Here is a 27298-nt window from a genome sequence, read left to right as displayed (position 1 = left end):
CAAAATATGTCTTTTTAGGGGAAAATAAAGTGAATAACTCTTAATGCAAACTAATCATTCAGAGTTAAGATGCAGATTTCTAACCGATCCAAATCGTGAGTGATAATTACAATTTAAGTCACACATTAGCTTGATATTCATTCAATCTGTCTCATGTCTGTTGATTCAGATGCATTTATTTTTCTAACAGATTTATGAAAACTTAACTTCACAGTTGAAAATTTTATTTCTTGCAAAGGCAGTGAAGGGATAGGTAAGGAATGGAATCAGACTTTGGTGAGATTTGAATCAGACAAATGATTTTCAATAACAAAAACATAAATATAAGAAATGAATTTTCTTCTTCAAAGTTCTCAAAATCAATTTTTTGTATAGAGTTGAAAAAATATAGAAAATATAGAACTGAACATGATGGACAGAAAACAGCAAAGATTCAGGTTGTATGACGCAAACTATGTTATGAACAACCAAATGTGTCTAGAGCTATTAAATTTGGAAAGTCTTGTACATTCATAGAATCATGTTATTGACATAAGAATGAAAAGCAAAAAATAGTTGCTACACACTCAAAGATTGGGAATATCTATTATTTATAATGTATCAAAAAACAAGTGACAAATGATGGATGTAGACATTTGTTCATACAAATTTTCACACAGGTGAAGGAGTTCAATTTAAGATGACCTTATTCTGTATGAAACAGAGAGGATCACAGAGTGTGTTTTGGAGTGATATGATTCCAGGATGAGATTTCATAGCTGCGGTCAGAAGGGGCCAAGGCTGGAAATGATATGTGGGCAGGACCCACAAATGTGTCATCACACGGAATAAAAGTGTGAAAGAATGGTCAGTATTTGAGAAGACAAGAGTTTGGACACTGATGCAGACGGTTACTGACAAGATGTAAAAAAAATACACGTAGGAAGGAGGCGTAGATTACATGAGTAAATATCTGTCTAAATAAAATAAAATGCGCATCAAGTGTGCTTGAAACCAAATCACAACATAATATTAGGAAAATAAACAAATATTTTACTTATTTGAAATTTATCAAAATATATTTCAGAGGTAGACTCCATCTTCAGTGTGTTATTTTGTTTCTTTTTTTTTTTTCTTTTCTTCTTCCTTGCCATGTTGTAAATTTGAAGAAAGAAGCCTGTATAGAGCCGCGCATTGTATCTGGCGGTTGTATTTTGAAATGTTTGAACTGTGCATAGGTAAATATATTAATTTATTTTATTTCGGACTATTATTCTCATCTTTATTAGTTGTTGTTTATCATCTTTTATTGGTTTGTTTATTCACAACGTTTCGGCCAACTATTCCTCTGGCCTTCGTCAGGTGGTAACCGCGGCGGATAGGGGATAGGAACTTCGAATCTCCTAACTGCATTCTCAGCCATCACTGCCATCCGTAGTTGTTGTCGTCTCACCAACTTTTTGGCCAAGTAAACCTCTGGCACGCTTTGGGTGGGATTGAAACCGCTATCTTCAGACAATGTTCATCTGGAACTGTAGAGATTCAACGTCTCTATCAACTGTGCCACGGGCCTCAAAGGGCGATCAAGGTTGGATTCTTTGATCTTATAAATCCACGTTTATTTATTATCTGATCTTCCATAGTCGAGTCTGTACCGATTCGTATATACATTATTCCTTAATTGGAATTCAGTTGATAGAGACGTTGAATCTCTACAGTTCCAGATGAACATTGTCTGAAGATAGCGGTTTCAATCCCACCCAAAGTGTGCCAGAGGTTTACTTGGCCAAAAATGTGGTGAGACAACAACAACTACGAATGGCAGTGATGGCTGAGAATGCAGTTAGGAGATTCGAAGTTCCTATCTGCCGCGGTTACCACCTGACGAAGGCCAGAGGAATAGTTGGCCGAAATGTTGTGAATAAACAAACCAATAAAAGATGAAAAACAACAACTAATAAAGATGAGAATAATAGTCTGAAATAAAAATAAATTAATATATATAATGCTCATCTCAAAAATGAATTCCAATTAAGGAATAATATATGTGCATAGGTAACATGAGAATAATGTCTGATTGGCAAGGTTTGCAAAATCAAGTATTCTCACTTAAAAAAAAATTAATGTACAGAATTCTCCTAGAGAAAAATATTAATTTTTTTAGTTCCACGCAGAAGTACAATAGCAAATCCAACTATCCCCAATGGTTTACTTTTACTTGTGTAGATGCCATTGTTCAAAAGCAGCATGTATACAACAGATCTATCTGGCATAAGTCTAATACAAACAGACAAAAGTTTATTGGAGCTAGAAGTAATTGTAAGAAAGAAATAGCGACAGCTAAGAGAGAATAAACCAAAACCACCAGAAAATGCACAGAAATTAGGAACTTGTGATTTCTGGAAAATCTACAGCAGTGTTGTAAATAATGGGCAATAAACAATTCCCTCACAATCAAACAATCATGAGGCTGTTTGCATGGCAACCGAGAAGGCTAATATGCTTGCCAGTCGGTTTGCTTCAAATCTCTACATTGGACCCAGCAAACCACTCCATTCCTAATTTTCCTTTGCGACTGACACTACACTAGATGATCTGAAAATCACCACTTCTCAGGTGCAGGATATCATAAAAAACCTAAACATCTCAAAAGCATGTGAAGCCGATCTCATCCTGACTGTACTATTAAAAAAAAATGCTCTCCTGAGATTGTTCCAGTCCTCTCCAAACTTTTCAACAAATGCCTTAACAAATCTTGTTTTTCTGACTGCTGGAAAACTGCTTCTGTGGTAGCAGTTTACAAGAATTCTGGCAAAAGAATTGATCCATTAAATTATTACTCCATTAGCCTCCTCCCTCTCTTTGCCAAAAAATTTGAGTCCATAATTAATCAAGCTCTAGTAGTTGCTAAACTTCTGACCAACCCATAATATAGATTTAGGCAAGCCCGTTCTACAGCAGATATCATAACTGTAATCCCTGAACATATAAACCATGCACTAGGCAAAGCAGGAGAGGGGAGGGTAGTAGCCCTAGATATATCTAAGGCTTTTGGCAGAGTATGGAATGATGGTCTTCTCAGGAAAATCAGATCATATGATATCACTGGACGAATACGTAATTAAATCCCTAAATAAGAGACGAATTCAGGTTGTCCTCTATGGTCATACATCATGTGTGTGTGTGTGTATATATATATATATATATATATATACACACACACACACGATATAAATTCGGGTGTACTTCAGGGGTTGATCTTTTGATCTTTATTATTCCAATTATTCATAAATGATCTCCCTAATAAAATTGTCTCTGAGATAGGTATATTTTCTGATGACACTATGCTCTATAAGAGGCACGAGGGGAAAACGAATGAACAAACGAATGAATATCTAAGGCAATGGCGGAACCCCAGAGGAAGACCCCCAATTTGTAGTGGAATGAGGAAAAAAATGGATGGTCACATTCAATACTGCCAAGACTAAGCTTGTTTTCTTCAATAATTACAAGAAACCTTCGCAACTACCAATAGTTATGGCTAAACATACATTACCTGAAAGTACTTTGTTCAAACTCCTAGGCTTAACGTTCACAGGGAACAGGAGTTGGAGCAAATACATTGAGAGCATTGCCAAGACTGCTGCGAAGAAGGTGGGCTCTCTCTACCATGCTAGAAAGTTACTTACGCCTGAAAGTATCCTGTACCTCTATAAGGTCACCATTTGCCTATGTATGGAGTATTGTTGTCACATTTGGGCTGGTGCATCTGCTACTAGTCTCTCACTCCTGGACAGAGTTCAAAAGAGAGTCACCAACCTGATAGGTCCTGAGCTGTCATCTAAGCTTAAACCTCTTTCCCATCGACAAAATGTTGCATCCCTCTGCTTGTTTTACAAGTATTTTAATAGTAGATGCTCTGACAAATTACAAACCCTCATACCCCTTGACATAAATACCCTCGTCAAACCTGACAAGCATCAAAGTTCCACCCATACACAGAGATCTCTAGATGTAAGAAAACTTCTACTCTAATAGTTTCTTCCCCAAAACTGCTAAAGTCTGGAATTCCCTTCTGGGTTCCTGCTTCCCCAACTGTACTGACATGCAGAAGTTCTAGTGTAATCTGAACAGACATCTTACTGCTTAACTACCTACAACTGCAACTTATGTCCTTGATAGTAGCTTCCTACATCAAAGTGGCATTGTGCCTTGTTTGGGGTGAAAATGTAATTTAAAATAAAATAAATAAATAAAATAAATAAAAATAACTTCTCTAAAACACTAGAAAGTGTCAAAAATATGAGCTCATTTTATATTAAATTTATGTGTGGAACTGCTGATCCTTCACTTCAAATTCTTAAATAATTGCTGGGTTTTTTTCACAAAAACAAAAAGGAATAACATTTTTATTTGGGTGAGGGGTAATTTTAGATGTCTACTCGATGGGAACACAATAACAGGTGCCTCAGTCTAGAAGGATTTCACTATCACTGACTGCAGAAAGCTTCACAAATATATTTAGGTCACATTTACTTTTTTTATTTTTTGGTGCAGTGATCTTTATTTTTAGGAATAAGCCAATACTTAAAACAATGGGGGGGATCACCCAAGACAATCTATTTTGTTTGATTTAAAACAAATACTTATTTAACAAATCCTATTTTAATTAACTAATTTATTTACAGTATAATGGCTTCCATTATGAATTTTGTAATTTATTTACCCTCTAACATTTATATTTATTAAATTAAACCATTATTTTATCTTTTTCAAATTATTTTACATTTCCCCCCAAGCAATGCCAGGACACGGGTCTTTCTAGTTCTTAATAAATTAGCATCTATAAATGAATAAGGGAGAGAGGAAGTGGAAACTGAACATCAAAACATCAGTGATGATGATGATTCACAAGAGGCTACAGGATCATCAAAGATTAGTAAAGCTCCAGATGAATATGATAAATGGATCTACATGGTTCACAGATGAATATGACGAATGGATCTACATGGTTCACAGATTAAATGATGAATGGATCTACATGGTTCACAGATTAATATGATCTACATGGTTCACAGATTAATATGATGAATGGATCTACATGGTTCACAGATTAAATGACGAATGGATCTACATGGTTCACAGATTAAATGATGAATGGATCTACATGGTTCACAGATTAAATGACGAATGGATCTACATGGTTCACAGATTAAATGATGAATGGATCTACATGGTTCACAGATTAAATGATGAATGGATCTACATGGTTCACAGATTAAATGACGAATGGATCTACATGGTTCACAGATTAAATGATGAATGGATCTACATGGTTCACAGATTAAATGACGAATGGATCTACATGGTTCACAGATTAAATGATGAATGGATCTACATGGTTCACAGATTAAATGATGAATGGATCTACATGGTTCACAGATTAAATGACGAATGGATCTACATGGTTCACAGATTAAATGATGAATGGATCTACATGGTTCACAGATTAAATGACGAATGGATCTACATGGTTCACAGATTAAATGACGAATGGATCTACATGGTTCACAGATTAAATGATGAATGGATCTACATGGTTCACAGATTAAATGACGAATGGATCTACATGGTTCACAGATTAAATGATGAATGGATCTACATGGTTCACAGATTAAATGATGAATGGATCTACATGGTTCACAGATTAAATGATGAATGGATCTACATGGTTCACAGATTAAATGATGAATGGATCTACATGGTTCACAGATTAAATGATGAATGGATCTACATGGTTCACAGATTAAATGATGAATGGATCTACATGGTTCACAGATTAAATGATGAATGGATCTACATGGTTCACAGATTAAATGATGAATGGATCTACATGGTTCACAGATTAAATGATGAATGGATCTACATGGTTCACAGATTAAATGATGAATGGATCTACATGGTTCACAGATTAAATGATGAATGGATCTACATGGTTCACAGATTAAATGATGAATGGATCTACATGGTTCACAGATTAATATGATGAATGGATCTACATGGTTCACAGATTAAATGACTCGTTAACAGTGAAAGTAGCACTTTCTAACCCTGAGAAAAACGAATCGATGAAAACAATGGAAAGTGACATTGATTTTTTACATACTAATAGAATATAAAACTTTTATGAATTACCCAATGAATAGAAAGCAAAATGGATGTACAAAATGAAATATGATGCTGAAAGAAATATGGAGATTAACTAGTGATTCAATAATTTCTTCAGAAACAAAGTTGACTATGGAGGAGACCTTTTGTCCCTAGTAAGTTTTGAATCAGAGAAAACTTATTACATTGGAAACAAAACACGAACTGAAAGCTATATGAATTGGACTGCATTCCTAAATGGTGTGCTGAAAGATATTTCTATTGAACAACCAGAAGGAGGTTTCTGAATTTTGAGATGAGGATTGGTTATTCGAATTATTTGGATTCATCGGACTACTGTCCTCATCTTGAGTGTGATTTTCACAATGTTTCAGTCGATGTTAAAAAAAACAAAAAAAAAACAAACATTAATATAGATATATAGTAATAATTAGTAATAAATAGTGATATTTACTAGAAATAAAAATAGGTTTAAGGCTCCTAAAATTCGTACTAGAATTGTTCGCAAGGACCCGTGGTGCAGTGGTTAGAGTACTTGGAAAAAAAATCAATAAAAAGTGATATTCTCCTGAAGGTTGAAGGCTCAATTCTCAGTGCGTGCGACCGAAAAATACTATCGCAAATTACTTAGGACCTCTATCTAGTCATGACTGACGGAACAAGATCACGCTACCCCCGTGAAATAAATAAAGGGTTCTGCTCAAAAGTCCAAATTCAACAGAAACATTCCAGAGTTTGACAATTTGATAAAGAAGGTCAGAGGCTACTTTGAAACAATAGTCCGATGAATCCAAATAACCAAAAAGATGAAAGATAAAGACACTTTGTAAATTTAAGGGAAATAGTGATAGCTTGAAATGATGATCAAGATGATGAAATAAAGCCTCTATTTCAAGCAATCATCTACATACAATCATCGGGAAGAGAGATGTTTATATTTACGATATAATTCTAAAATAATGAAAAAAATCTTAACAAGTTTCAACATTAAAGAGATAAAAGAAATCTCATTATTTTGTGGTGTTATACTCGTTTATCAAACATCAAGAAGGCAATCTGCATACACTACATAAATTTTAATAAGGTTTTAAAAGAGTATTTAAAATTTACAGTAACTAAACATTTATGAAGCTATTCAACCATGAATTGTATCAATTATAAAACTCAATATTGCCTATTTTATATAATAGAACATATCATGCATGATTTAAATGGTAGACAAAAAAGAAATTAACTAATCGCATGAAATGAAAACAGAGTGATTTAAATAAAGTGGATTGGATGACTGTAGAAAAACTTGTGTTGCATTATCTACAGTTGAAGCAGAAGTGTTGGAAGGTGTAGCATCTTCAAAGTGAATATGTCTCAGTTCGATCAACACTCACCTATGAGGTTAAGCAATCCAGAATAAACCTTGTGTGTTAAACTGAGTAACAGGTTTGCGTCACTGAGTTGAATTATAATGCCTGCACATCTACATTTACCAAAGATTAAAAGGTTTATCTTTATTTCATGTGAACCTAGGTTTATAAATTCGCAACAGTAACAAAACATGAATAATAATAATGTCATCAAGTTAAATTGTGACCAACTACAAATCTTTCATCAATAAACTAGAAAAATGTTGAGTGGCTAATGTCTGCATAAATATAGCAAATCTTATTTTGAAAATTTTCATTTCAAATTTGAAAACAAAAAAAAAAATACCAAAAAGTAACAAAAACAGATTACATACAATCTTTCAAATTGTTCATAACTAAGTAACAAAGAAAACATTTGCACAACTTTATAAAAACTTTCAAGCGACATATGAAACTCAAGGATTTGTAAGAGAGCAAAAATAGAAAAAAAAAACTTACACATTTTTCGCTGTCAAAAACATAACAAAAGTGTTTATTGGAATCTGCTGCTTTTGCAATGAATGTGAACATGCGTTTATCAGATTTGTCGTCTGCACAATATGAGATGCGATGCAATGGATTCTGGTGCAGAATAATCTGAAGGAAAAACAATAAAGACGGAAATGAAGGAGAAAATGTTATGGTTGCAAAAAAACAGTTCTTTTCCATAACAAAATATTCTTGAATTAGTAAAAAAAAAAAAAAAAAAAAAAAAAAAAAAAACTAAAGTTTTAACTTTTGCAAATATGAAATATCAATAAGAAACCATCAGTATACAAAAAAAACATGTTTTACAATAAAACAAAATTGTTTCAATTAAAAATCTGAAAGTAAAATGAAGGAGGAAAAGAAATGTTTTTACTTTTGTTTTTGGATCTTGTATGGTCACGCCATCAGCAGATATGGTTAATTCAACTTTTGGTGGTTTTTGACCCTCAGCTTTCTTTATGTGCTTGTTAAACTGAAAAGTAAACAAACATAAGATCAGCAATTAAATCTTAGCAATAATAAAAACAATACATATTGAAACAGAAAAAGAGGAGAGAGGGAAAATAAGAATTTTTGCTTTTAATAAATCACCAGAAAAATGTTATAATATGCAAATAGTGTTTGTAATAATCTGAACTTGGCTGTAACAACTTTACAATAATCAATAAAAAGTTAAAACTTATTGAGAATATGTTTCCAAATGTGTGTGCTGTGGTGATTTTATTGGTCAAACATGGACTTCCAAGTTCAACTTATTGAATGAACTTCAGCTGTGAAGAATTTAAAAATATTTCAAATTTTTGGCAAACATTCCTCAGGCAAACAGGATTTTAATTCAAGCAACCATCTTTCCCTTCCCATCCAAGCACAATGACAAAAATTATGACATTTTTTTAGAACAGCTACATGCATGATCCACCATCTTTGTTGTAATGGATGTACTTTATTCTTTTTATGGAACAATGTGTGAATTCACTTGCTATATCATTGAGGCTCTGAGGTAAATTAACTTTTGATATGGGACATCTCATATTCATTTTATGAGGTGCCTTCAATAAGTTTCTAGACTTTTTTGTACAGGCTTTAAAAAATTGTCATAGACTCTTGAAAATGTTATTGCTATAAGATGACTGACCAATTTTTATGATTTCAAGTTCAAAAGGAATTGGAATGCACTCTACTAAAGCCCGATTGTTACAGTTGGTGAATTTAAAAAATGCAATATAGACATGAGGGCATTTTAGAAGAACAAGATGCAATAAAATTCTGTTTTAACCTTAGAAAAAATGTCATAGAAACATATGGAATGCTTCAGACTGCTTTTGGACTATCTTGCATGAATTGAGTATCAGTTTTTGAGTGGCATAAGAGATTCAAGAAAATCAGGGAGTCTGTGAGGGATGATGAGAGGTGTGAGAGAAGTAAGGAAATCGGAACACCAGAGTAAATTGACCAAATAAAGAATTTCATGCATCGGAACCGTCATGTGGCTAAAGAGACAATAAGTGCACAGTTTGATATCAGTGTGGGAACTGTACACACAATTATTCGCAAGGAACTGAAGATGTGGTAGACTTGCATGAATGTTCACCACTTCATCCTTGTCACAGACTATTTAACCAACAGGGGCATCAAGACAGTTCCTCACCCTCCATATAGTCCAGATTTTGCTCCCTGTGATTTTTGGTTATTCTCTAAGCTCAAAGAAAACCTGAGAGGCTGTCATTATGAAACAATTGAGATGAAAGAGGCTGTGACGAGGGTCATTGACACACTCACACAGAAGTTGTTGGAATGGTACAAGTGCATTGCAACCAAAGGAGATTACTTTGAAGGAGACTATAGTTTCATGTGTGTACTATCAATAAAAGTGTCTGGAAACTTATTGAAGGCACCTTATAATTTGCATTTGTTTTTAACTCAATGCAAAGTTAGATAGTTCGTTGACCTAAACATTCAGACCTATTAAAAACAGCTATTTCATTTCTTGTAATACATTTCTTGATAGACGCAAAGTCTAATTTCAAGGTTTTATAATCAATTAACTTTATCACACTTTTGCTGCAAACATAAGCTTCAACAGACCAGCATGTTTTTCTTTTTGATTCAGGAATTCAGTAATTAACATTATCTCATAATAAAGTAGTGTTTTTTGCCTATTTCATTGATAAATATAGCGCTCTATCCAAAAGTTGCATATGAACATTTGCTTAAGCATCGATTTAGGTTAATTGCTGATGGGAGTTTGAGGAATTTTCACTCCTAAATCTACTACCATTGCAGGTTCACTGGAAAATCCTCATAGCACATGTATCTTTGTAGAACTATTATTTCATATTTCCAATATTGCTATCGTTTGTTACTTTACGTTTACAATCTAAATACCAGGATGCTTCCTTCACTTACACTTTTCCTTTGGTGAGTGGGGGTAGTGGCATTTTGAATGACAATTCCAAAAACTTTCTTTTACATTCTCGATTGATGGAACAGTGAACACAGAGCAGTCTTTGGAGCCAATAAAACAATTGGTTGATAAGAGTCACATTATTCATATTTTTTTATTCTTTCTTTCTTTTCATTAGATTTATTATTATAGTTTTTTATATATATTTTTTTTTATATAAAAAAAAAATTTCCCAGGTCATGCTGTGTGAATTAAAGATGCTTATTTAATATTCCATTTTTCCTATAAAAATATCGATTTTCATGGACATACTGCAGTGAAATGTTCTATTTTAGATATATCAAGTTAATAAGTCAGGAGAATAGCAAAATTCACCATTTCAAACACTATGTGCTCTTTGACATTATTGACAGAAGCATTTATGAATACTCGTTTAAATTAGTCTTATATAAACAATCGTATTTTCTTTCTTCATCAACTTCAATCACATTTAACAACTCATTTTGCTTTTCACAGGATTAACATCATGATGATTAATGTGTAAGTTTCCATCAAAAACAACAGTTTTTACATTCTAGGAATAATAGAATGCATTCCAATCAATCCATGTTCATTTCTTGTAGCAATTTCCAAACAAATTAGCAGAGTAAATGTTCCTTATAAAACTTTCATATAAAAAATGTCATAAAATAAGACATGTTCTTCTATAAACATACCACTTCTGTGTGGTAAAAAAAAATAAACAAATAATAAAATAGTGACATGGGATAGTAATTTAATAATTTAAAGGAAAAAGAAAAGTTATGACTCCACAATTTATGCAATTTATATATAACATGTTTTAACGTTTATTTTCAGTAGAATACCTCCCAATGGTCAATATTTAAAAATAAATTTGTTATAAGTCCTAAAATCTATCTGCTCTGGAAATTTATTTTGTGTTATATTCATTTTTAAATCGTCCAAGCTCATTACTAAAAAAATGTATATTTTAATTTTTGTGTAAATTAGCATTGTTTCTCTTTGTTCTAGTATTTGTATCTAGGCACAATTATTTAAACCTTACTCTAAACAAAAAATTGTTTAATGAGGTTCAGAGATAGGAGCAAGACTTCCTGGGGTCTTAATTTTTATGAGCAATGCCTGTGAATTGGACAGCTAGTCTATATATATAAAAGGCAAATGCAGCGTGCGCATTTTTGTATGTCCAAAAAAGGCTTTTTTCGCTGACGGTCTCGGGGTCGTTACTATCGCTTAGAAGTTTTTATATACCCCCTAGATAATAATATCTAGGATTTGGGAACGCGCATTGCGTCTTGATTTATTTACGTCAATTTTTACAAAATTCTTGCTATTTCAGCCTGTCTTGTGTTCGTTCAGCTTTTTTGTATAAAACCGAAGCTACTTCAAAGATAGAGTACTGTTCCTGGTAATCGCACTGGGGAACATCCAGAAGCAATCAGCTTTGATCAATGTAAGGGGAACTCTTTATATCAGACAATTGTTATTCAATTTGGACAATCCCCTTTTTATAGGGAGCTGCTTCCCCCCGCCCCCATCATTTTGGGGAAGCAAAAACTGCCCCGCATTGAAACAAAGTAAACAAACCCCAAAAAGCTGCCCGCAGTAAATAAAATACTGCCACGTCATCGTAACACTCCTGCGATGACCTCATTAAGCGGCTACCTGTCAATCAAATCTATTTGGCTCACTTTATAACCCTTAAGTTAACATGCCAACCAATTTCTCTCACTCGTGGCCGAGATGGTTAAGTGGTTGGCTTTTGTTTCCACCTCTGTGTCAAGGCTTCGGGGGTTCAATCCTACCTTCGTACTAAAACTTTTTTTTTTTAACACATACACCTCTAAACACTCGGGCAATGCTGGGTACCTCCCGCTAGTTAGATATAAAACATCTTCAACATTCTTCTGAACACTTAATACATCAGAAGATAGTATTGATCTTAACACTCTTGAATCTTTTTAGCACACCAACTCAATAAGGTTAATCTTTCAGTTTGCATTGCTTAAAAAAAGCTGAATTCTCACACTCTCAGATTGATATTATCATTGTTGTTAATAATAATAATAATCTGGTGAAAAGTCTATTAATTCCTAATGCCTATCTTGAAATTTTAGCCATCCACAACTGCTGTGAAAATAATCGCAAGAGTCAAAAGTTAGCAGAATTAGATTAATTATGAAGCTTAAAGTAATCCTTTTGATCCTGGTATCAAGAAACTAATCAGCATATCTTAACTATTAAATGTATTAACTCATTACAGTAAAATAGATTTCAATGACACAATTGATTTTGTTTAACTAAAATGTTAAAAACAAAGTGAATATTTACTTTTATTTATAAATGTAACCTAATTCTGAAACATTGTTGCAATGTAAATTAGCAATACCAGAAACCATAACTTTCTGCGCTGGACAAGGTGCACACTGCTACTTAATTTGACACTCATAGTTTTTAAATCAGTAATAAGTATATTTCTCCTACCTCCATCCAAATAAAACTTATATAACTGGATTTACGATAAAATTTACTTTAAAATGATATTTTAATATTTTTGAGATTTGTATAGTCGAAGAAATTCCTATTTAAATCCAACTATAAATGACGAAACATGCCAACATAGCATGCCCGCTAGCGGTAGATCACTTTTTGCAAATAAGCGGTCGGAGTGTGTTCACATAAATACTCGTAGTGGAAGTTGTACCCATCATGACGTTTCTAGTTGTTTTAGCTAATTAGGAAAAAGAATTGTCTTTGCTACAGAATTTGAACACATGTTCGTCTTTCCAGTCAAAAATTAGAATATCTCAAAGTTGACGCTTCATAATACAAAGATAAATAAAGATAGAAACTGTGTTCAAACGCTATTTAATAACGAAAATATTAATTTCTTCTGTCCTAAAATTTGAAAAGAATTGGATAAAAACGTTTTATGCTAGAGTCGTTAGAAATACTGACAAGCGATTATAAACATGAAAATTTTTGTGCATCATGGCGCAGACAAAAAAATCTGTAAACAAGTGTTCGTCAACTAATTTTCATGGAACCTTTGGCTGCCATATTTTTTTGTAAAAGTGTAAAAAATGCCAAATTTGGCCTTGAAAAGGCCAATCTGTCAAACCTTAGAAAAGCCACATTTTAAAATCAATATGACGACCTCAAATGTTGTACATTTAGTCTAATAAAAATTATGAAAAAATAATAAAAATGAAATTTTTTCTGGTTTTATTTAAGCCTTTGGATTTAATAATGTTTTATATAAAAATAAATAGTTGTTATAATTTTTGTCTGTCAAATAATTTATGCTGCTAAACTACACATTTATCATATATTTTTTTTTAAAATAAATTCTTTGAAAAAGATTAACCAACAATGACTATGCTTTTAAATGAGTTAAAACACACAAACCACTTATCCAGTTAAGTAAAAGAATAACTTTTATTGGGTTTGTTTTACAATCCACAGAGGTATGAAAAAGTGGTAAAAAAACAAATATTTAACAAATAAATGTTGCCAAAGGCAAGATACTCTTCTACCTACCTCGATAAATTTTTGGTGTTGTAAATGTTTATTCTGTTCACAAAATAAGTAGTGTCGAGCGTTACATGAGAAGAAGAAAAAATGGCCACAATGTCTCTTGAAGTCTCAATAATAATTTAAAAATAATAAATTATACAAAATAGTGATAGAAACTCACCTGATAATTTTCACAGTAACTTTAAGCTGTTAAAATGAAATTTAATTATCCTAATTAGTTACTTGAAAATATCATTTTAATCTGTACAAAATTTCCTTTCATTTGATATGCTACAAGCCATATTTTGTTAATAATTTCTTTGAATTGTGTCATGGTGGCCATCTTGGATTTCCTGGTTGCCATTTTGGATTTTTCACACTGTAATGACAAATCCATCAGAATAATATTTCGCATGATGATAAAGCCTGACCTCCCATTTTTTAAACTTTTTATGATGCTCCTACTTAAAGCCATTAAAATGAAACTTAATTATGCTAATTAGTTTAATGTACTTGAAAACATAATTATGATCTGTACAAAACTTCCTTTAATTAAATTGCTACAAGCCTTATTTTGTTAATAATTTCTTTGAACCATGTCGTGGTGGCCATTTTAGATTTCCCGGTCGCCATCTTGAATTTTTCATGATGTGATAATAACAAATAATACTTCCTATGATGATAAAGCATTACTTACCATTTTTCTTAGCTGTTTTTATGATGTTTCTACTTAAAGCCGTTAAAATGAAACTGAAATATGCTAATTAGTCCATAAGTTACCAAGTGAGATGGTCATAAATGAAGCTAACTGAACCTTCATGGTATTACGATAACATGTTCAAAATTTCATCATAACATCTTAAAAAGATCTGAAGATGCAACTTTTTAAAGATGGGTTAGTCTGTAAATTGTGCAAATTTCCATCCATTTTCAGTCATGCATTTGAATAGGACTGACTTAAAGCAAAATGTCCAGTGAACCACACATTTTTTGATACTTTGAATGGTCATAAGTCCAATTCTAATAGGCCAATTTTAAAAAACTAAAAAACTATTTCTTTGTTTTTTATGCTCTTTGCAATAATGCTGGATTTGAGTTTATTTGATCTAAAAGAAAAAAATGGTGTAATATTGCTAGTGTAAAGAAAAACTGAATGAGAAAGAACACTGAATGAATAAGTCCAACTGATGTCTTTTAAATTTCCACCACAAACGTTCTTGTTCATCATCAATACTGTGTAGAGCCAATGATAGTGATAGAGTGCAAACAATTTTTCTTTTTTATTGTGTAACTGAATATTCTTTTATCTAATAGTGTTATTACGATTCCAATATCTGTTGTAGCTTATAAGGAAGGAAATAACAGCCTCCATTTCAGAGAATAGGTTCTATCAACCCCCATGCCTCAATCTTGTAGCAATCAGTGCTAGCACATTCACTTGCATCATATAAACGTGCATCAAATGACATACAATGATCTCCTCTCCTGTTGGAGGATGTCCATTTTGGCAAACATCTAATTATAATTCCCTTGATTCCCTTGTCATACAGCAAGGGTCAGTCAGAGACTAGTGTTACTTTGCAGTATTCAAAATTATGCTTACTCTTCCTAGAATCTTGCATTCATTTTTTGTAAAATTCAGGCCTTAAATTTTTTCATAATGAATACAATTCATGAAGCTTCCAAAACTCTGATTTCTGCAACTGCAATGATTTAAATATTTTAGAAGAAACAAAAATTACCTTCATTTTTCGAATAGCATCTTTAACAATGTCGATTCCCTTAGGCTGTTCTACTTCACATTCTCCAAGAAACTGGGAAAAAATGAAATTTGAAAAATTGATTAAATACAACAAAAAAATAAGCATAAAAAGATTGCAAGTTTATGCTAAAAGTTTCTTTTTTAATGTTTTATGTAGTTTTCTTAAAAAACAAAAACTATTTTTAGTTTTAGACATCTAACAATGATATTTCTACTTATATGTTTTGGGCAGTGCCATTTAATTTTCTTTATTAAAATATATCACTATAAATGAATGGTGCATCAAAAAAAGGGCTGCAAATAAATTGTCAGAAATATAGCAGAAATAACATTTATTAGGACAGTAGCCTGAAGAGAAAGAATATAAATAATGGGGTCACATATATAAACTAAAAATCCATAGGTTGTTAAAAAAAAAAAAAAGGTAACATTTTTCAGTATTAAAATGTTTTCATTTGAAATAATGAACATGTAAGCTTGAGTGTAAGTATTGACTGGCAGTTTAACATATAAGAAAGTAGGAAAATATTGTAGGAATGAATGTACGAGAATAACATCTGCCAGAACAGATGCAATCATAGAAATGCTTAGACTTTCTGCTATGACGCAGGTGCGGGAGTATGAGCACTTTAATTCTGGGAACAGTGCCATGTAAAGAAAAGAACGCCGAGACATGGCTAAGAAGAGCCACTTGAAAATTAATGATACATACTCGAGATACAAAAGAAAAAAGAAAAAATACTTAACAAATGGGTTTCATTCTTATTGTGGAAAGTTCAAAGAAAAGAATGAACCTAATGAACACGCATTTTTTAAAGATTTTTAAGTAGATTTCACCTTTTTCCTTCTTTTACATTTTTAGAGGATCAAAAATTAGCCAAAAAAAAAAAGAAAAAGGCATCAAGTAGTTATGAGTTGATATTTTCATTAAGCTATGGCATAATGATATGAGAAAAATTCTTAAATGTACATTCCTCACAAATTATTGCATATGCACATATATATATATAAAACAATAATAAAGTATAAAAAGCATATATTAGGTATTTTTTTTTTTTTTAGAGGCGGAAAACTTTGAATTGACAATTTATTTTCATTCATTACAGATTTGGAAACTATTGGTTATATTGCAAATCATATGATCAATTTACTGATAGAAACATTTGATAAATGAATAATTTCACGAAATGGACCTGTTAACTATCCACCTCGTTCATATGATTTAACCTCATCAGATTATTTTCTTTGGGAAATGTAAAATCCTATGTTTACACTTATAAACCAGACAATAAACCACTTGGAAGACAACATTTGACGCGTTATTGTCAAAATTGTGTATAGTTTGTGAAAATTGAACCTTTACATTATACCATATATACACGCAAGTTGTATATGGCTGAAATTGTATTTAAATTATAAATGACAAAACTTAATCTTTGGAATAAACCACATATTTGTATAATAAAAAATAATTTTTGTGATATTATTTTAAAGTTCGCCGCCTTTAAAAAAAAGAAGAAAAAAAGAAAAACAAAGAGCACCATGTGAATTTAATATTCCTTTGACACTTTCTCCTTTAGAGGAAGCAGGTTCAACTTGCCTAGGGTGAATGCCGTATAACACCAACAACCCTTTTTTTTCACACACACACACACACACACACACACACACACACACACACACACACACACACACAGGTATAAGCAATAAATATGACATTAGTTTTAATTTTAATGTCTTGTCTTTTTTTTTTTTTTTTTTTTCCTTTCTTTGGTGGTATGTGCTAAGTTTTAAAATATGTGATTAAATTGCATCCTGTCCTGTTGCCTAGAATATATATTCCATAAGTTCAATAGTTTAAGATGTTACATTCACTTGTGCATGCAAATCCTTTTTTAAAAAAATGTAGGATTCGATTTCACTCAAAATTTGATGTAGGACAATTCTTTTATCTCCAGTATATTTAAGTTTTTTGAGGTTGTGTGCAAAGTTAAAGGGAGGACATCCTCAAATGGTAAAGTTTAGAAAAAAATGTGCCCATTTGTCAAGAATAAACAAAACAGTATTTCATGGTAAACAACCGATGATCCCTTTAAGAACATTGGTACTATTGTTTGTTTGGGTAAGTAAAACTATTCAGTGATGCAAGAAATTGATTGATTTACTGACAAGATACTTTTCTAACAAAGGACATCTTTTTTTAGTAGTTGTAAAGGTTTTAAACTTCCAAGACTATATATATGTTTACATCATATGTAAAAATCAAAGATGGCATAACTATCATAAAACACAAAGAAACTACTTTTCAGATTTACGTAATCCGGCCAGAATTCTTTTCTTCTTAAAGTTAAAGAGTTCTTATTCTTTTGATGAGTCAGCGCGGAAAATATGAAATTGATATAATTATATGATCGTTTCTGTGTTATGAAACCAGTACTGTCAAGAATCAAACATTTTAACATGCTGAAAGGAATAAATGGTAAGACGAACAACATCTTGAAATTTAGAATATGGACGTTTGTCATATATATATATATATATATATATATATATATATATACCTCCACCAATGTTAACATTTACAAAAAATAATGTGTTCATGGTCTTTAATATATATTGCAAAATTCATTCATAATGATCTGTTCATTAGTTTAAGAGATTACTCTGTACACACACATATATATATATATATATATAAGAGAATTTAATGCCTACTAAACACTGTACTCGAGTGTCTAAGGTCTCTCTGTATAAGTATTTGTCAGGACAACCTGGCATGAGGATACTTTGCTGTACAAGTAAACCCTGACTAAATATTCAAAATCGCCTCAGTATGGCTACTCTACACTGGTTTATACAAGGTGCACCTTCTCTAAGTGTTGTTACCTCAGGTAACAACACTAAGCTGAATACTTAGGCTAAATGAATTGTGTTGAAATTTAGTAAGACCAAGAGACCAAAAGAAATATATACTATAACGTAGTTAACCTGTCACTAAGTGAGAGGAAAATTAATATTACTAACTTCTTTAATAACTCAACGTTTGAAAGATAAACTAAAACTGTAATATTCGAAAATCTACGTATCTCATATAGAGATCAAATGTTATCTCCTAGGAAAGGGCCCCTTGATTTTTGAGAATTTCGACTAAAGTAAAATGAAACAAAAAAGATAAAATCTTATTTTCATATTTTATTATTATTTTTATATTGTAAGGAAATGGGAATACAATCTTTTTGAACCTCAGAAATTCATCCATTTTAATGTTAAACCCACTCATGTGAAGATACAAAACTCCTTTCTTTTCTCCTTTGTAAACACTATTGTTTACTGTGAACCCACCCCAATCCAGCTATTTGATGATCATCCTCTTAGGAGAAAGGGAGGAGCAAAGGTAAGTGCGAAGTAACTAATTCTTCAGTTTTATTTGATTTGATTTTCTTTTTTTTTACTTTTAAAAGTCAATCTTAAACCTGGGAATGGGGTTCCTGCTTTCGTAAGCCTTAATTTGATAGTGAAAATAAACAATCTTCTAATAAATACATACATGTGTTCGTTTCATTTTTATTGTCAAGAAAAAAAATTAATATAATCGTTTTTGGAATTGGAAATGAGGCTCAAACTTTGCTGATTCCGAGACCCCCAAAGTTCCATTTCCTGATTCTATGTCCCAACACTAATATTGTAAAGAACTGGTGACATATTTTCAGATCACGAATGCACAAGTTCAGTGATTAGAGCAATGCAATTTGCAATCTCCTCTCGTCCATTTGAACAGAATAAAAAAAAAAATAGGAGGCATTACTTTTGGTATAACCCTCATATAAATGTATAACAGATTAAGAAAAAGAGGAAACCACTCGTAATCACTTTATTTTTGTTTTGTATAACCACCTAGACTTAGGGTATCACTGGACTGCACATAGTTAAAAGTCTGACCCTCAAAATTAGGGTTGATGACTATGCTACATCATTGAGAAACTAATCCTCAGACTTAGGGTTAATAACTAAACTTGAAAATTGCTCAAACCGACCAAAGGGTGCCATCCAAAAACGAATATAAAGAGCCCAAGTTGAAACTTGCAAAGAGTGTATGACTCTTCTACAAATAATTATTGTTATCCAAAAATACCAGTTCTCAAAATGTTATTCTTTCTTCTTTTGGTTTAAATGAATTTTGCCTTCCAGTGATATAGTCTTTGGCAGTCAATATCGGACGATTTGCCCTTTTGATCTTTTACAACGTGGGAGAAAAATAGTTTGCCGGACAAAACCTTTCAACACTCAGGGCCTTTGCCAGAGTGACCACTGAGCACCAAGAGATTAACTGGGACTCACAATGACTGAATTTGGTGACATTCATTTGACATCGTTGGAGGGGTAAGAGGAGTACAGATTAAGAGTCAGATCTGCCCAACTATTTAATGCACAGAGGAGAAAGATAGAATCATATCTTTCCTCGTGAAATTTACTATTTAGCTTATAATCAAACTTATGGCACCTGATATTCCATGTACATATTAACTAGGCTCAACATTGCTTAACTTTTGAGGTTTGTTAGACATAAATTATGTCTCATATTTTCATGAAAAACGGATTTTTTCATGATTACATCTTTGCAAACGGTTCCAAATTACTTTTGCTTTTCATCTGTGCAAAGTGTTATTTGACTTTCGAAACTGAAATGTTTGAAAATTAATTCAACATGGCATATTGTTTTTCAATTTGCTAAATCGTTTCAGCTGATTTTCACGACACATTGTTTTGACGGGCAAAGCAACTTTTACTCAGATTAATCTTAAAGTAGATACTGAAAACCATTTAAAAAGAAAGAAAAAAAAAACGGATTCTTCTAGAAGAATTTTCAAATTTGAAAATTTTTCTCTTTCAATTTTCTTTTTGTTCTGGGAATGGAGTATCCTATCGAATACTTGCTATCTCATGCATTCCAATCAAATTCTAACTGTCCGTTTATGAGCAATTATTTGAATCTCTCTTGCACTTGGTTCACCGGGTATATTTACCAGGAAGTTTTTGAAATTCATTTTCTTAAATCCGATTGCTTCTATAATTACTGGAATGATAAAGATCTTCCCAAGACTCCAGTTTCTTTTCATGTCAAACACAAGACTTTTGCATTTCATTATCTTTTCCCTCAGCTCTGTTTAACCCAGCATAATTAGGGACATTAACCTACAAATGTATTATGTATGAATTTTTATTTTAGATTTGAAACTATGTTCAGTTTAAGGCTGGTTAAACTCATTTTATAGCCAAAATGAATCGAACATCTTTTTATTAAAAATTAAAATCATTAACTCATTCTATCCTCAAAGCCTAATTATATATATATATATATATATATATATGTTTACAATTTAAAAAGAAATAATTAAAAAAATCGTTTTAGTTTTTCCTTACTTTATTTTTGATTTCAATAAATATAAAAACTAAAACTAAAATCAATATATAATTATCTAAGTTTTGTTTATGTGAGATCTTCTCTGATAACTTTATTAATATAAGAGATTGTTTCTATTTGCATTTATTTACATTTTAAAGATCAGTACACTCATTCAGAGTTTGGATCAAAGTGTAGTATATGTACCGCCCACAGTCAGGAGGAAGAGAGATACAGAATTTGTTGTTTTTCTGCTGGTCATAAACTACTTTTCCTCACACTAAACCAACATACTAGACTTGAAGAAATGGCTGAGAATTATGTAAGTACAGTCAGCTAACATCCGATTGTTTATTTGGTGGGAATCATCAAATGTAAGATCATAGCTCAGAAATACATCCGGCAAATTTTTCATCATTTAATAGAATGAGTTAGGGTATGTGCGTATGTCAGAAGCCCCCTATCCTCCAACCGAGATAAATCGTCAAGCCCAGAAACAAAAGACAGCAGCAACCAAACTGTGGTTTTCAGGGCAACAATCATTACTTTCTACTAAATGTGCTCAAACTGTCATTTTCAGGGCAACTTTCAGAAATGGCAATGCAATCAAATCTTCACCATTTGCTGCTGTCTAGTTCCCCCGAGGTGCACACTTTATCTGAGCCTGCCTCTCAAGTTCCTGCTCCTGTTAGCAGCATCTGCTCCAGCTTCTTTTTAGTTCCCATAAACACCCTAACCTGTTCCTAAGCATCCAGCTCTTGGCCACATCCACGTGGATGTCCACATCAAATTCTGTGTGACGTCATTCTATCTAGATTCCAGAGTCATCCTTGCTGTCAATCCAGCCTCTCCTGTCATCCATGTTTAAGAGATGTCATTCTTATCCTTCAGGTTCCTATCTTTACAGCCTTTCCGGTTTCCATCTCTGCCATCCTTCCAGATATTCTTTTCTTCCTCCAATACTTCTGTTATTTCCTCTTGTACTTTTGCTAAATACAACTTCTATTTTACACTATGCGTTTGCATTTGTCTTCTTTCTTTTGCCATTGCTGAATTTTTACCTTTGTCTACTTTCTTATTTGTAAGATTGATCATCACCCAGATGTCCCTCCCCCATCCCAGCAGAGAAATTTTTCTCGACTAGGACAATTTTTATGTTTGTCCAAATCCAGAGTGCTCTTTTTGAGAGAGTTGAAGGTCTCCCACAATAGAAACAGAATTCTATCTAACTTTGCCCATAAGTAAATAGGACAAAGTTGAACACTAAGGCTTTCCAGAATTTATCAGTGGTAAATGCGATTTATTCTGTGTAGCCTTTTAATAAAACAGATTTAGTTTATTTTGCTAATTTATCATTGTTTTGCTATGTTAATAATTTTTTATTCAATGTAATAATTAGATCTTTTTGTATATTTGTCATTTTTTTTTTACTAACTGAACATTATTTTATAATTTTTTTCTCCTCTATTTAGAGACATATTTTATATAATTAAAAAAAACAAAAAAACGTTTTTTCATTAAATATTTATTAGAAAAAATATAAATTACACAATTAAAAAATTCTCAATATTTCTAAATTTTACACAAAATAGCAATTCCAAATTCAAATCTTCCTGAGTATTCAATTGATTATTTATATATATATAAAATAATTCAATATATATATAAAATAATTCAGTGTAATTACGCCAAACAATGTTCTAATTTTGTAATTTGGAAGAAATGCAGCAATTGGTTAAATGTACATTGATTAGCCAATCAGAATATATCTGACATAAAATCCAAAGCAAAAACTGGTGCATGAAAAAAATGTCTGATTAAATAAAATCTGATCGTTAACAAGTGTCAGAAAAGCTTATCCTTCCTCCTCTGAAACAACACTAAGCAAAATGAAGATAATGATCAAATTAAATATTTATAAAATTGACCAAAAATACAAATTCTTTTGCTTAAAAACAGAATACAATATTGCAATCGTATGTTGTAGTGTATTAATCACACAAAAATTAGAAACAAGCTATATAAAAAGATAAAAACTGAATCATAAAATTGTCAAATTATCCTAATATGAAAATAGAAAATATCTGATTTATAAACTAAAAAAGTTAGTCTGTCATTTCTTTTACAATGAAGAAAACCAAATTCAATAAAAAGTTGACTTGGAATGGAAATTCTAATTAACTTAAGTGCCAAGGCAAAACATCGTCACACATATCAATAGCACCCAGCATGCATTCATCCGTTTGCAGTCCCACCTCTGGTCTAGACTGGAAATTCGGCTGCGGACGAACGTTATGATATACCAAGCCCTAGTTATTTTGTAGAAAAAAAAACAAAAAAACAAAAACAAAAAAAAAACAGAGTTTTGCCTTTGCTAAATGACACTAAAAAGCAAAGAACATCCCTGCATGAACTATTCAACAATTTGTTACAGCTACTACAACAATTTTAGAGTGAAAATAATTGAATCTTTTATGAAATCTTTAAAAGTGAACAAATAATCTGATCGCTCAATAAACAATAAACACCAGAATTTATTTACTTTTAAATGATTAATTACTGGAAATACAAGTTACCAGAGCTAATCAATAGTGTAAGTAGATTTGTTTTTTTTTTTTTTTTTTTTTTTTTTAATAATATTGACTAATTTCATCGTTATGGATCGATTGTCTATACAGTATTGACATCTTGGATTTTTTTTTTTTTATATCTTAACTCACTAGAAATTAAGTCGACATATCAAAAAATAACAAAAAAACAAAAGATAATGAAAAAAATTTTCAAATGCTTAAATGGGATTGTGCTAATCTTTTTTTATTAGTTTGTTTTTTAGATGCTCATCAATAAAAAAAATTGCAGGAGTTTTATACCATTAACTTGGGTCTAAGTATAATTTTTAAGTGATGCTAGTTGAAAGATTAAAAAAGAAGGAAACTGCAACAATTTAAGTAGGAAACATTCTATTGATTATCAACAATAATGATTTTCTGTTAAATTAATACCTTTATTAAGCTTAAAAACAAATAAAGATTCTATCACTCGTTGCATTTTATAAAAATATGTATCATCTATTATTATTATTATTATTATTATACTAAATGTGTGTTAAATAACGTTTGTTATTCTACGGTCTTATATAATCACAGAGATACATACATATTGAGTTATGATTGAAAAAAATCTGTTTTAATCGTTCTAATTAACCATAATTTACAATTAATTGAACAAATCGCTCATCTCTTATGTATCTTGCTTGTCTCTCTGTTGATTCAACTACTCTCTACTATTCTTAATGTCTCTGAGTATTTAGAGAAAGAATGACTTTCTCTTTTCAGCTAATTTACAGTGCTTTCATACATCCTGTAAACACATGTAAATTAGATAGCAAAATAACAGGTCGCTTTACTTCTATATTATCATTATGGATAAAGAAACTTATTATTTTTAGTTATGCAAGAATTTCTAAGAACAGATATGTCACAGTTTATGAATTTTCAGCTAAATTGTTGTAATAATTATGACCCAACGAGTCACTAGTAGTCAAACATAGAAGCAATTTTACTAATTTATTTGTTATTAAAAATATTTTTTTCCAATAAAACTTGGTTGAAATTGTTAACGATAGAATTACAATATCAAAAAGAAAAACTTTTTTGTTAGTCTCTCTTATTATTTATCTACTAAAAAACAAAATAAAAATAAAAAAATAAAATAAATAACGAAAGAACTGCAAATGTATTAGAATCCCATGAATTTAGCAGACAATAACCTCACTGGGAAGTAGAATGACCTTTGCATTCAGGATGGAATTAAACTGAAGTCATTGTTGAAATGTGTTAACCTTTAAAAAGAAATTTATATAAAAGTATTAGTCATAATTAAAGCGGTCAAGATCCCAAATAACAAATCTATTTCTTGGCAAAATATATAAAAAATCATATTTATTAACGTTTATTAAAGAAAAAATTGTATATACTAATAGGGCTATCGGGTGTTGTCCAGAACCATAAAAAACAAAAGTGCATGTAGCATTTTTAAATAAAACTCCTATCTCTCTACTTATACGTCTATTTTTCCTCTTCCCCCCCTCCCCGTTTTTCCATCTTTCTTTCGCCTCCATCCAGTCAACAGCTTTCTCATTTTAATATATTGAAGATTTTTTTTTTCAGTTTTAAATTTATTGCCCCCCCCCTCTTCTAAAAAATATATGATATAATTAAATGCATATTTGTTTGAATTTATTCATTGGCATCGGCAAGTTTATTATTTCCCCGCTACCTTTTAATAATATAATGAAACCTTTATTTATTTTATGCCGAGTTCCTTGTCTTCCCCTTCTCTATCAAGCATATTATCACATAAGAAATGTACTACTATATTATTGCACACACCTACTCTATCTAGGATAATGAGCACTGGCTCCTGAGTAATACAGAATAATTTTTCTGGGGTACAATAATAACAAAATACAGTGAAAAAAACTTTCTTTTAGGTAATATGGCATTTAAAATCATCTACTCTATGTAGGTTGCTCTATTTAAGATATTGATGACTCCTGAGTAATGTCGAATAAACATACCTACTCTACGTAGGATATTTAGCACTTTGGATTAACTTCTTTTTTTATTGAAATTGCTCTAGGTAAGGCATGAAGCCACTTGATGTAAGGTGCTAACATGATCTACAGATAATTATCACGAAGATGCCTTGCCTACTGACTTTAGTCTTGAAAAGACAAAGACTATGATAGGAGGAAAACAATCAACAGGAAGAGAATTCCGCCAACCTGCAGTTCTTGAAAAGAAGCTATTGGAATAGGAATCTATTGCAATGAAGTATCTGAACAGCAAATTAATGAAGACCAACAAACCAAACGAGCTGGAACAAAGAAAGCAGGGATGGGTCAGACAATTCTGAAGAACACATACCATAATAGTATTTATAAAATAGATTAAAACTATCAACATCATGTCTGTAAGAGAGAAACTGCAAATAAGAATTGGCTGGAGCTAATCAAATTACAAACTACACCACTTAACAAATATAATACTGTATTATTACTATTATGGATCCTGGATAACATGAGTTAAAAGACAGGATTTTTTCAAGCACACCTGCTCTATCTAGAATGTTGAGCACTTTTGGATTACTACATACCACTTACCAAATGTAACATCTTACATTCATTTTTCTAATTTAGAATGCTACTGAAAATACCTAGATAAGATTAAGGATGCTTCCAGAACACTAATAAAACCGTCCTTGCTGATTTTCTTGATCCATAATCCTTTCAGGATTACCCTTAGAGATTTGGAAACACTTCCATTAACGTAATTTTACATAATACACCTTTTAACCTTTCTTTCTATTCATACAGACTTTGGAATATATATATATATATATATATATATATATATATATATTCTAGACTACCTATGACCGTGTGCATTTACCGATCTGGATTTCCATTTGGCACATGCAGATAAAATACAGGAGTATGCCAATCTATGGTAAGGTTAATCAGCTACTGGAAAATTGTCAATAAGAATGTAAGCAGACGACTTTTAATAAATTGGAAGAAGAAAAAATAAAGATTTTAATCACGCCCTCTAGTTATAAAGGGCCACATTAGTTCCATGGTTATTAATAGTGTAAGGTGGATAACTCTGTCCAATTGGCTAATTAATTTTTTTTTGTGTGTAAATTACACAAATTGATCATTGAAATGACTTTGGATGTTGTTACATAAAAAAAATGATTCTCTTATAGTTTTGGGGCAAGATTGGAGATTATGTTTAAAAAATAAACAGTTATAAAAAGTATTGATGGAAAGAATGTGTGTTTATGCAGTTATTGTACTGATTTGGGACGCCAGAAACGTACTATGATGTTATATTTTTAATGAAGGTTTTACAAAAAATTACAAGAAAATGTTTTCGGATTTATTTATGTTAAGAGTGTAGATTAAAAAAAAAAAGGTGCTAAGTGTATTAAAAAACGGAGAAGGAAATGTAAAAAAGGAAAGGCGGTGGGTAAATCGCCGTTGTAAAATGCTCTCATGGTTGATTTATTTGTAAGAAAATTCCATTAAAATAACTTAAACATAATACGGAAATGAACGATGTAAGAAAAAAAGCAGAAAGTATTAACAATTATTT

At 31.5% G+C, this 27298-nt stretch overlaps 1 protein-coding gene across 10 annotated transcripts in view; it reads right to left on the bottom strand.

The window, feature by feature from the left end:
* The window catches only part of LOC145284754 (PTB domain-containing engulfment adapter protein 1-like), a 361348-nt gene that overhangs the window by 20626 nt on the left and 313424 nt on the right, over nt 1–27298 (bottom strand). For all 10 annotated transcript variants that reach the window (XM_080133714.1, XM_080133717.1, XM_080133716.1 and 7 more), the window contains 3 exons: nt 15720–15791; nt 8410–8508; nt 8007–8144 (listed from right to left, as the gene is read on the bottom strand). In XM_080133714.1, the coding sequence (XP_079989840.1) occupies nt 8007–8144; nt 8410–8508; nt 15720–15791 (309 nt within the window). The remainder of the gene's footprint in view (nt 1–8006; nt 8145–8409; nt 8509–15719; nt 15792–27298) is intronic.

This window comes from Euprymna scolopes, chromosome 9, assembly GCF_053919585.1.
Source record: "Euprymna scolopes isolate OS-2025 chromosome 9, ASM5391958v1, whole genome shotgun sequence".
Lineage (NCBI taxonomy): Eukaryota > Metazoa > Mollusca > Cephalopoda > Sepiida > Sepiolidae > Euprymna > Euprymna scolopes.
This window is presented reverse-complemented; position numbering and strand designations above follow the sequence as displayed.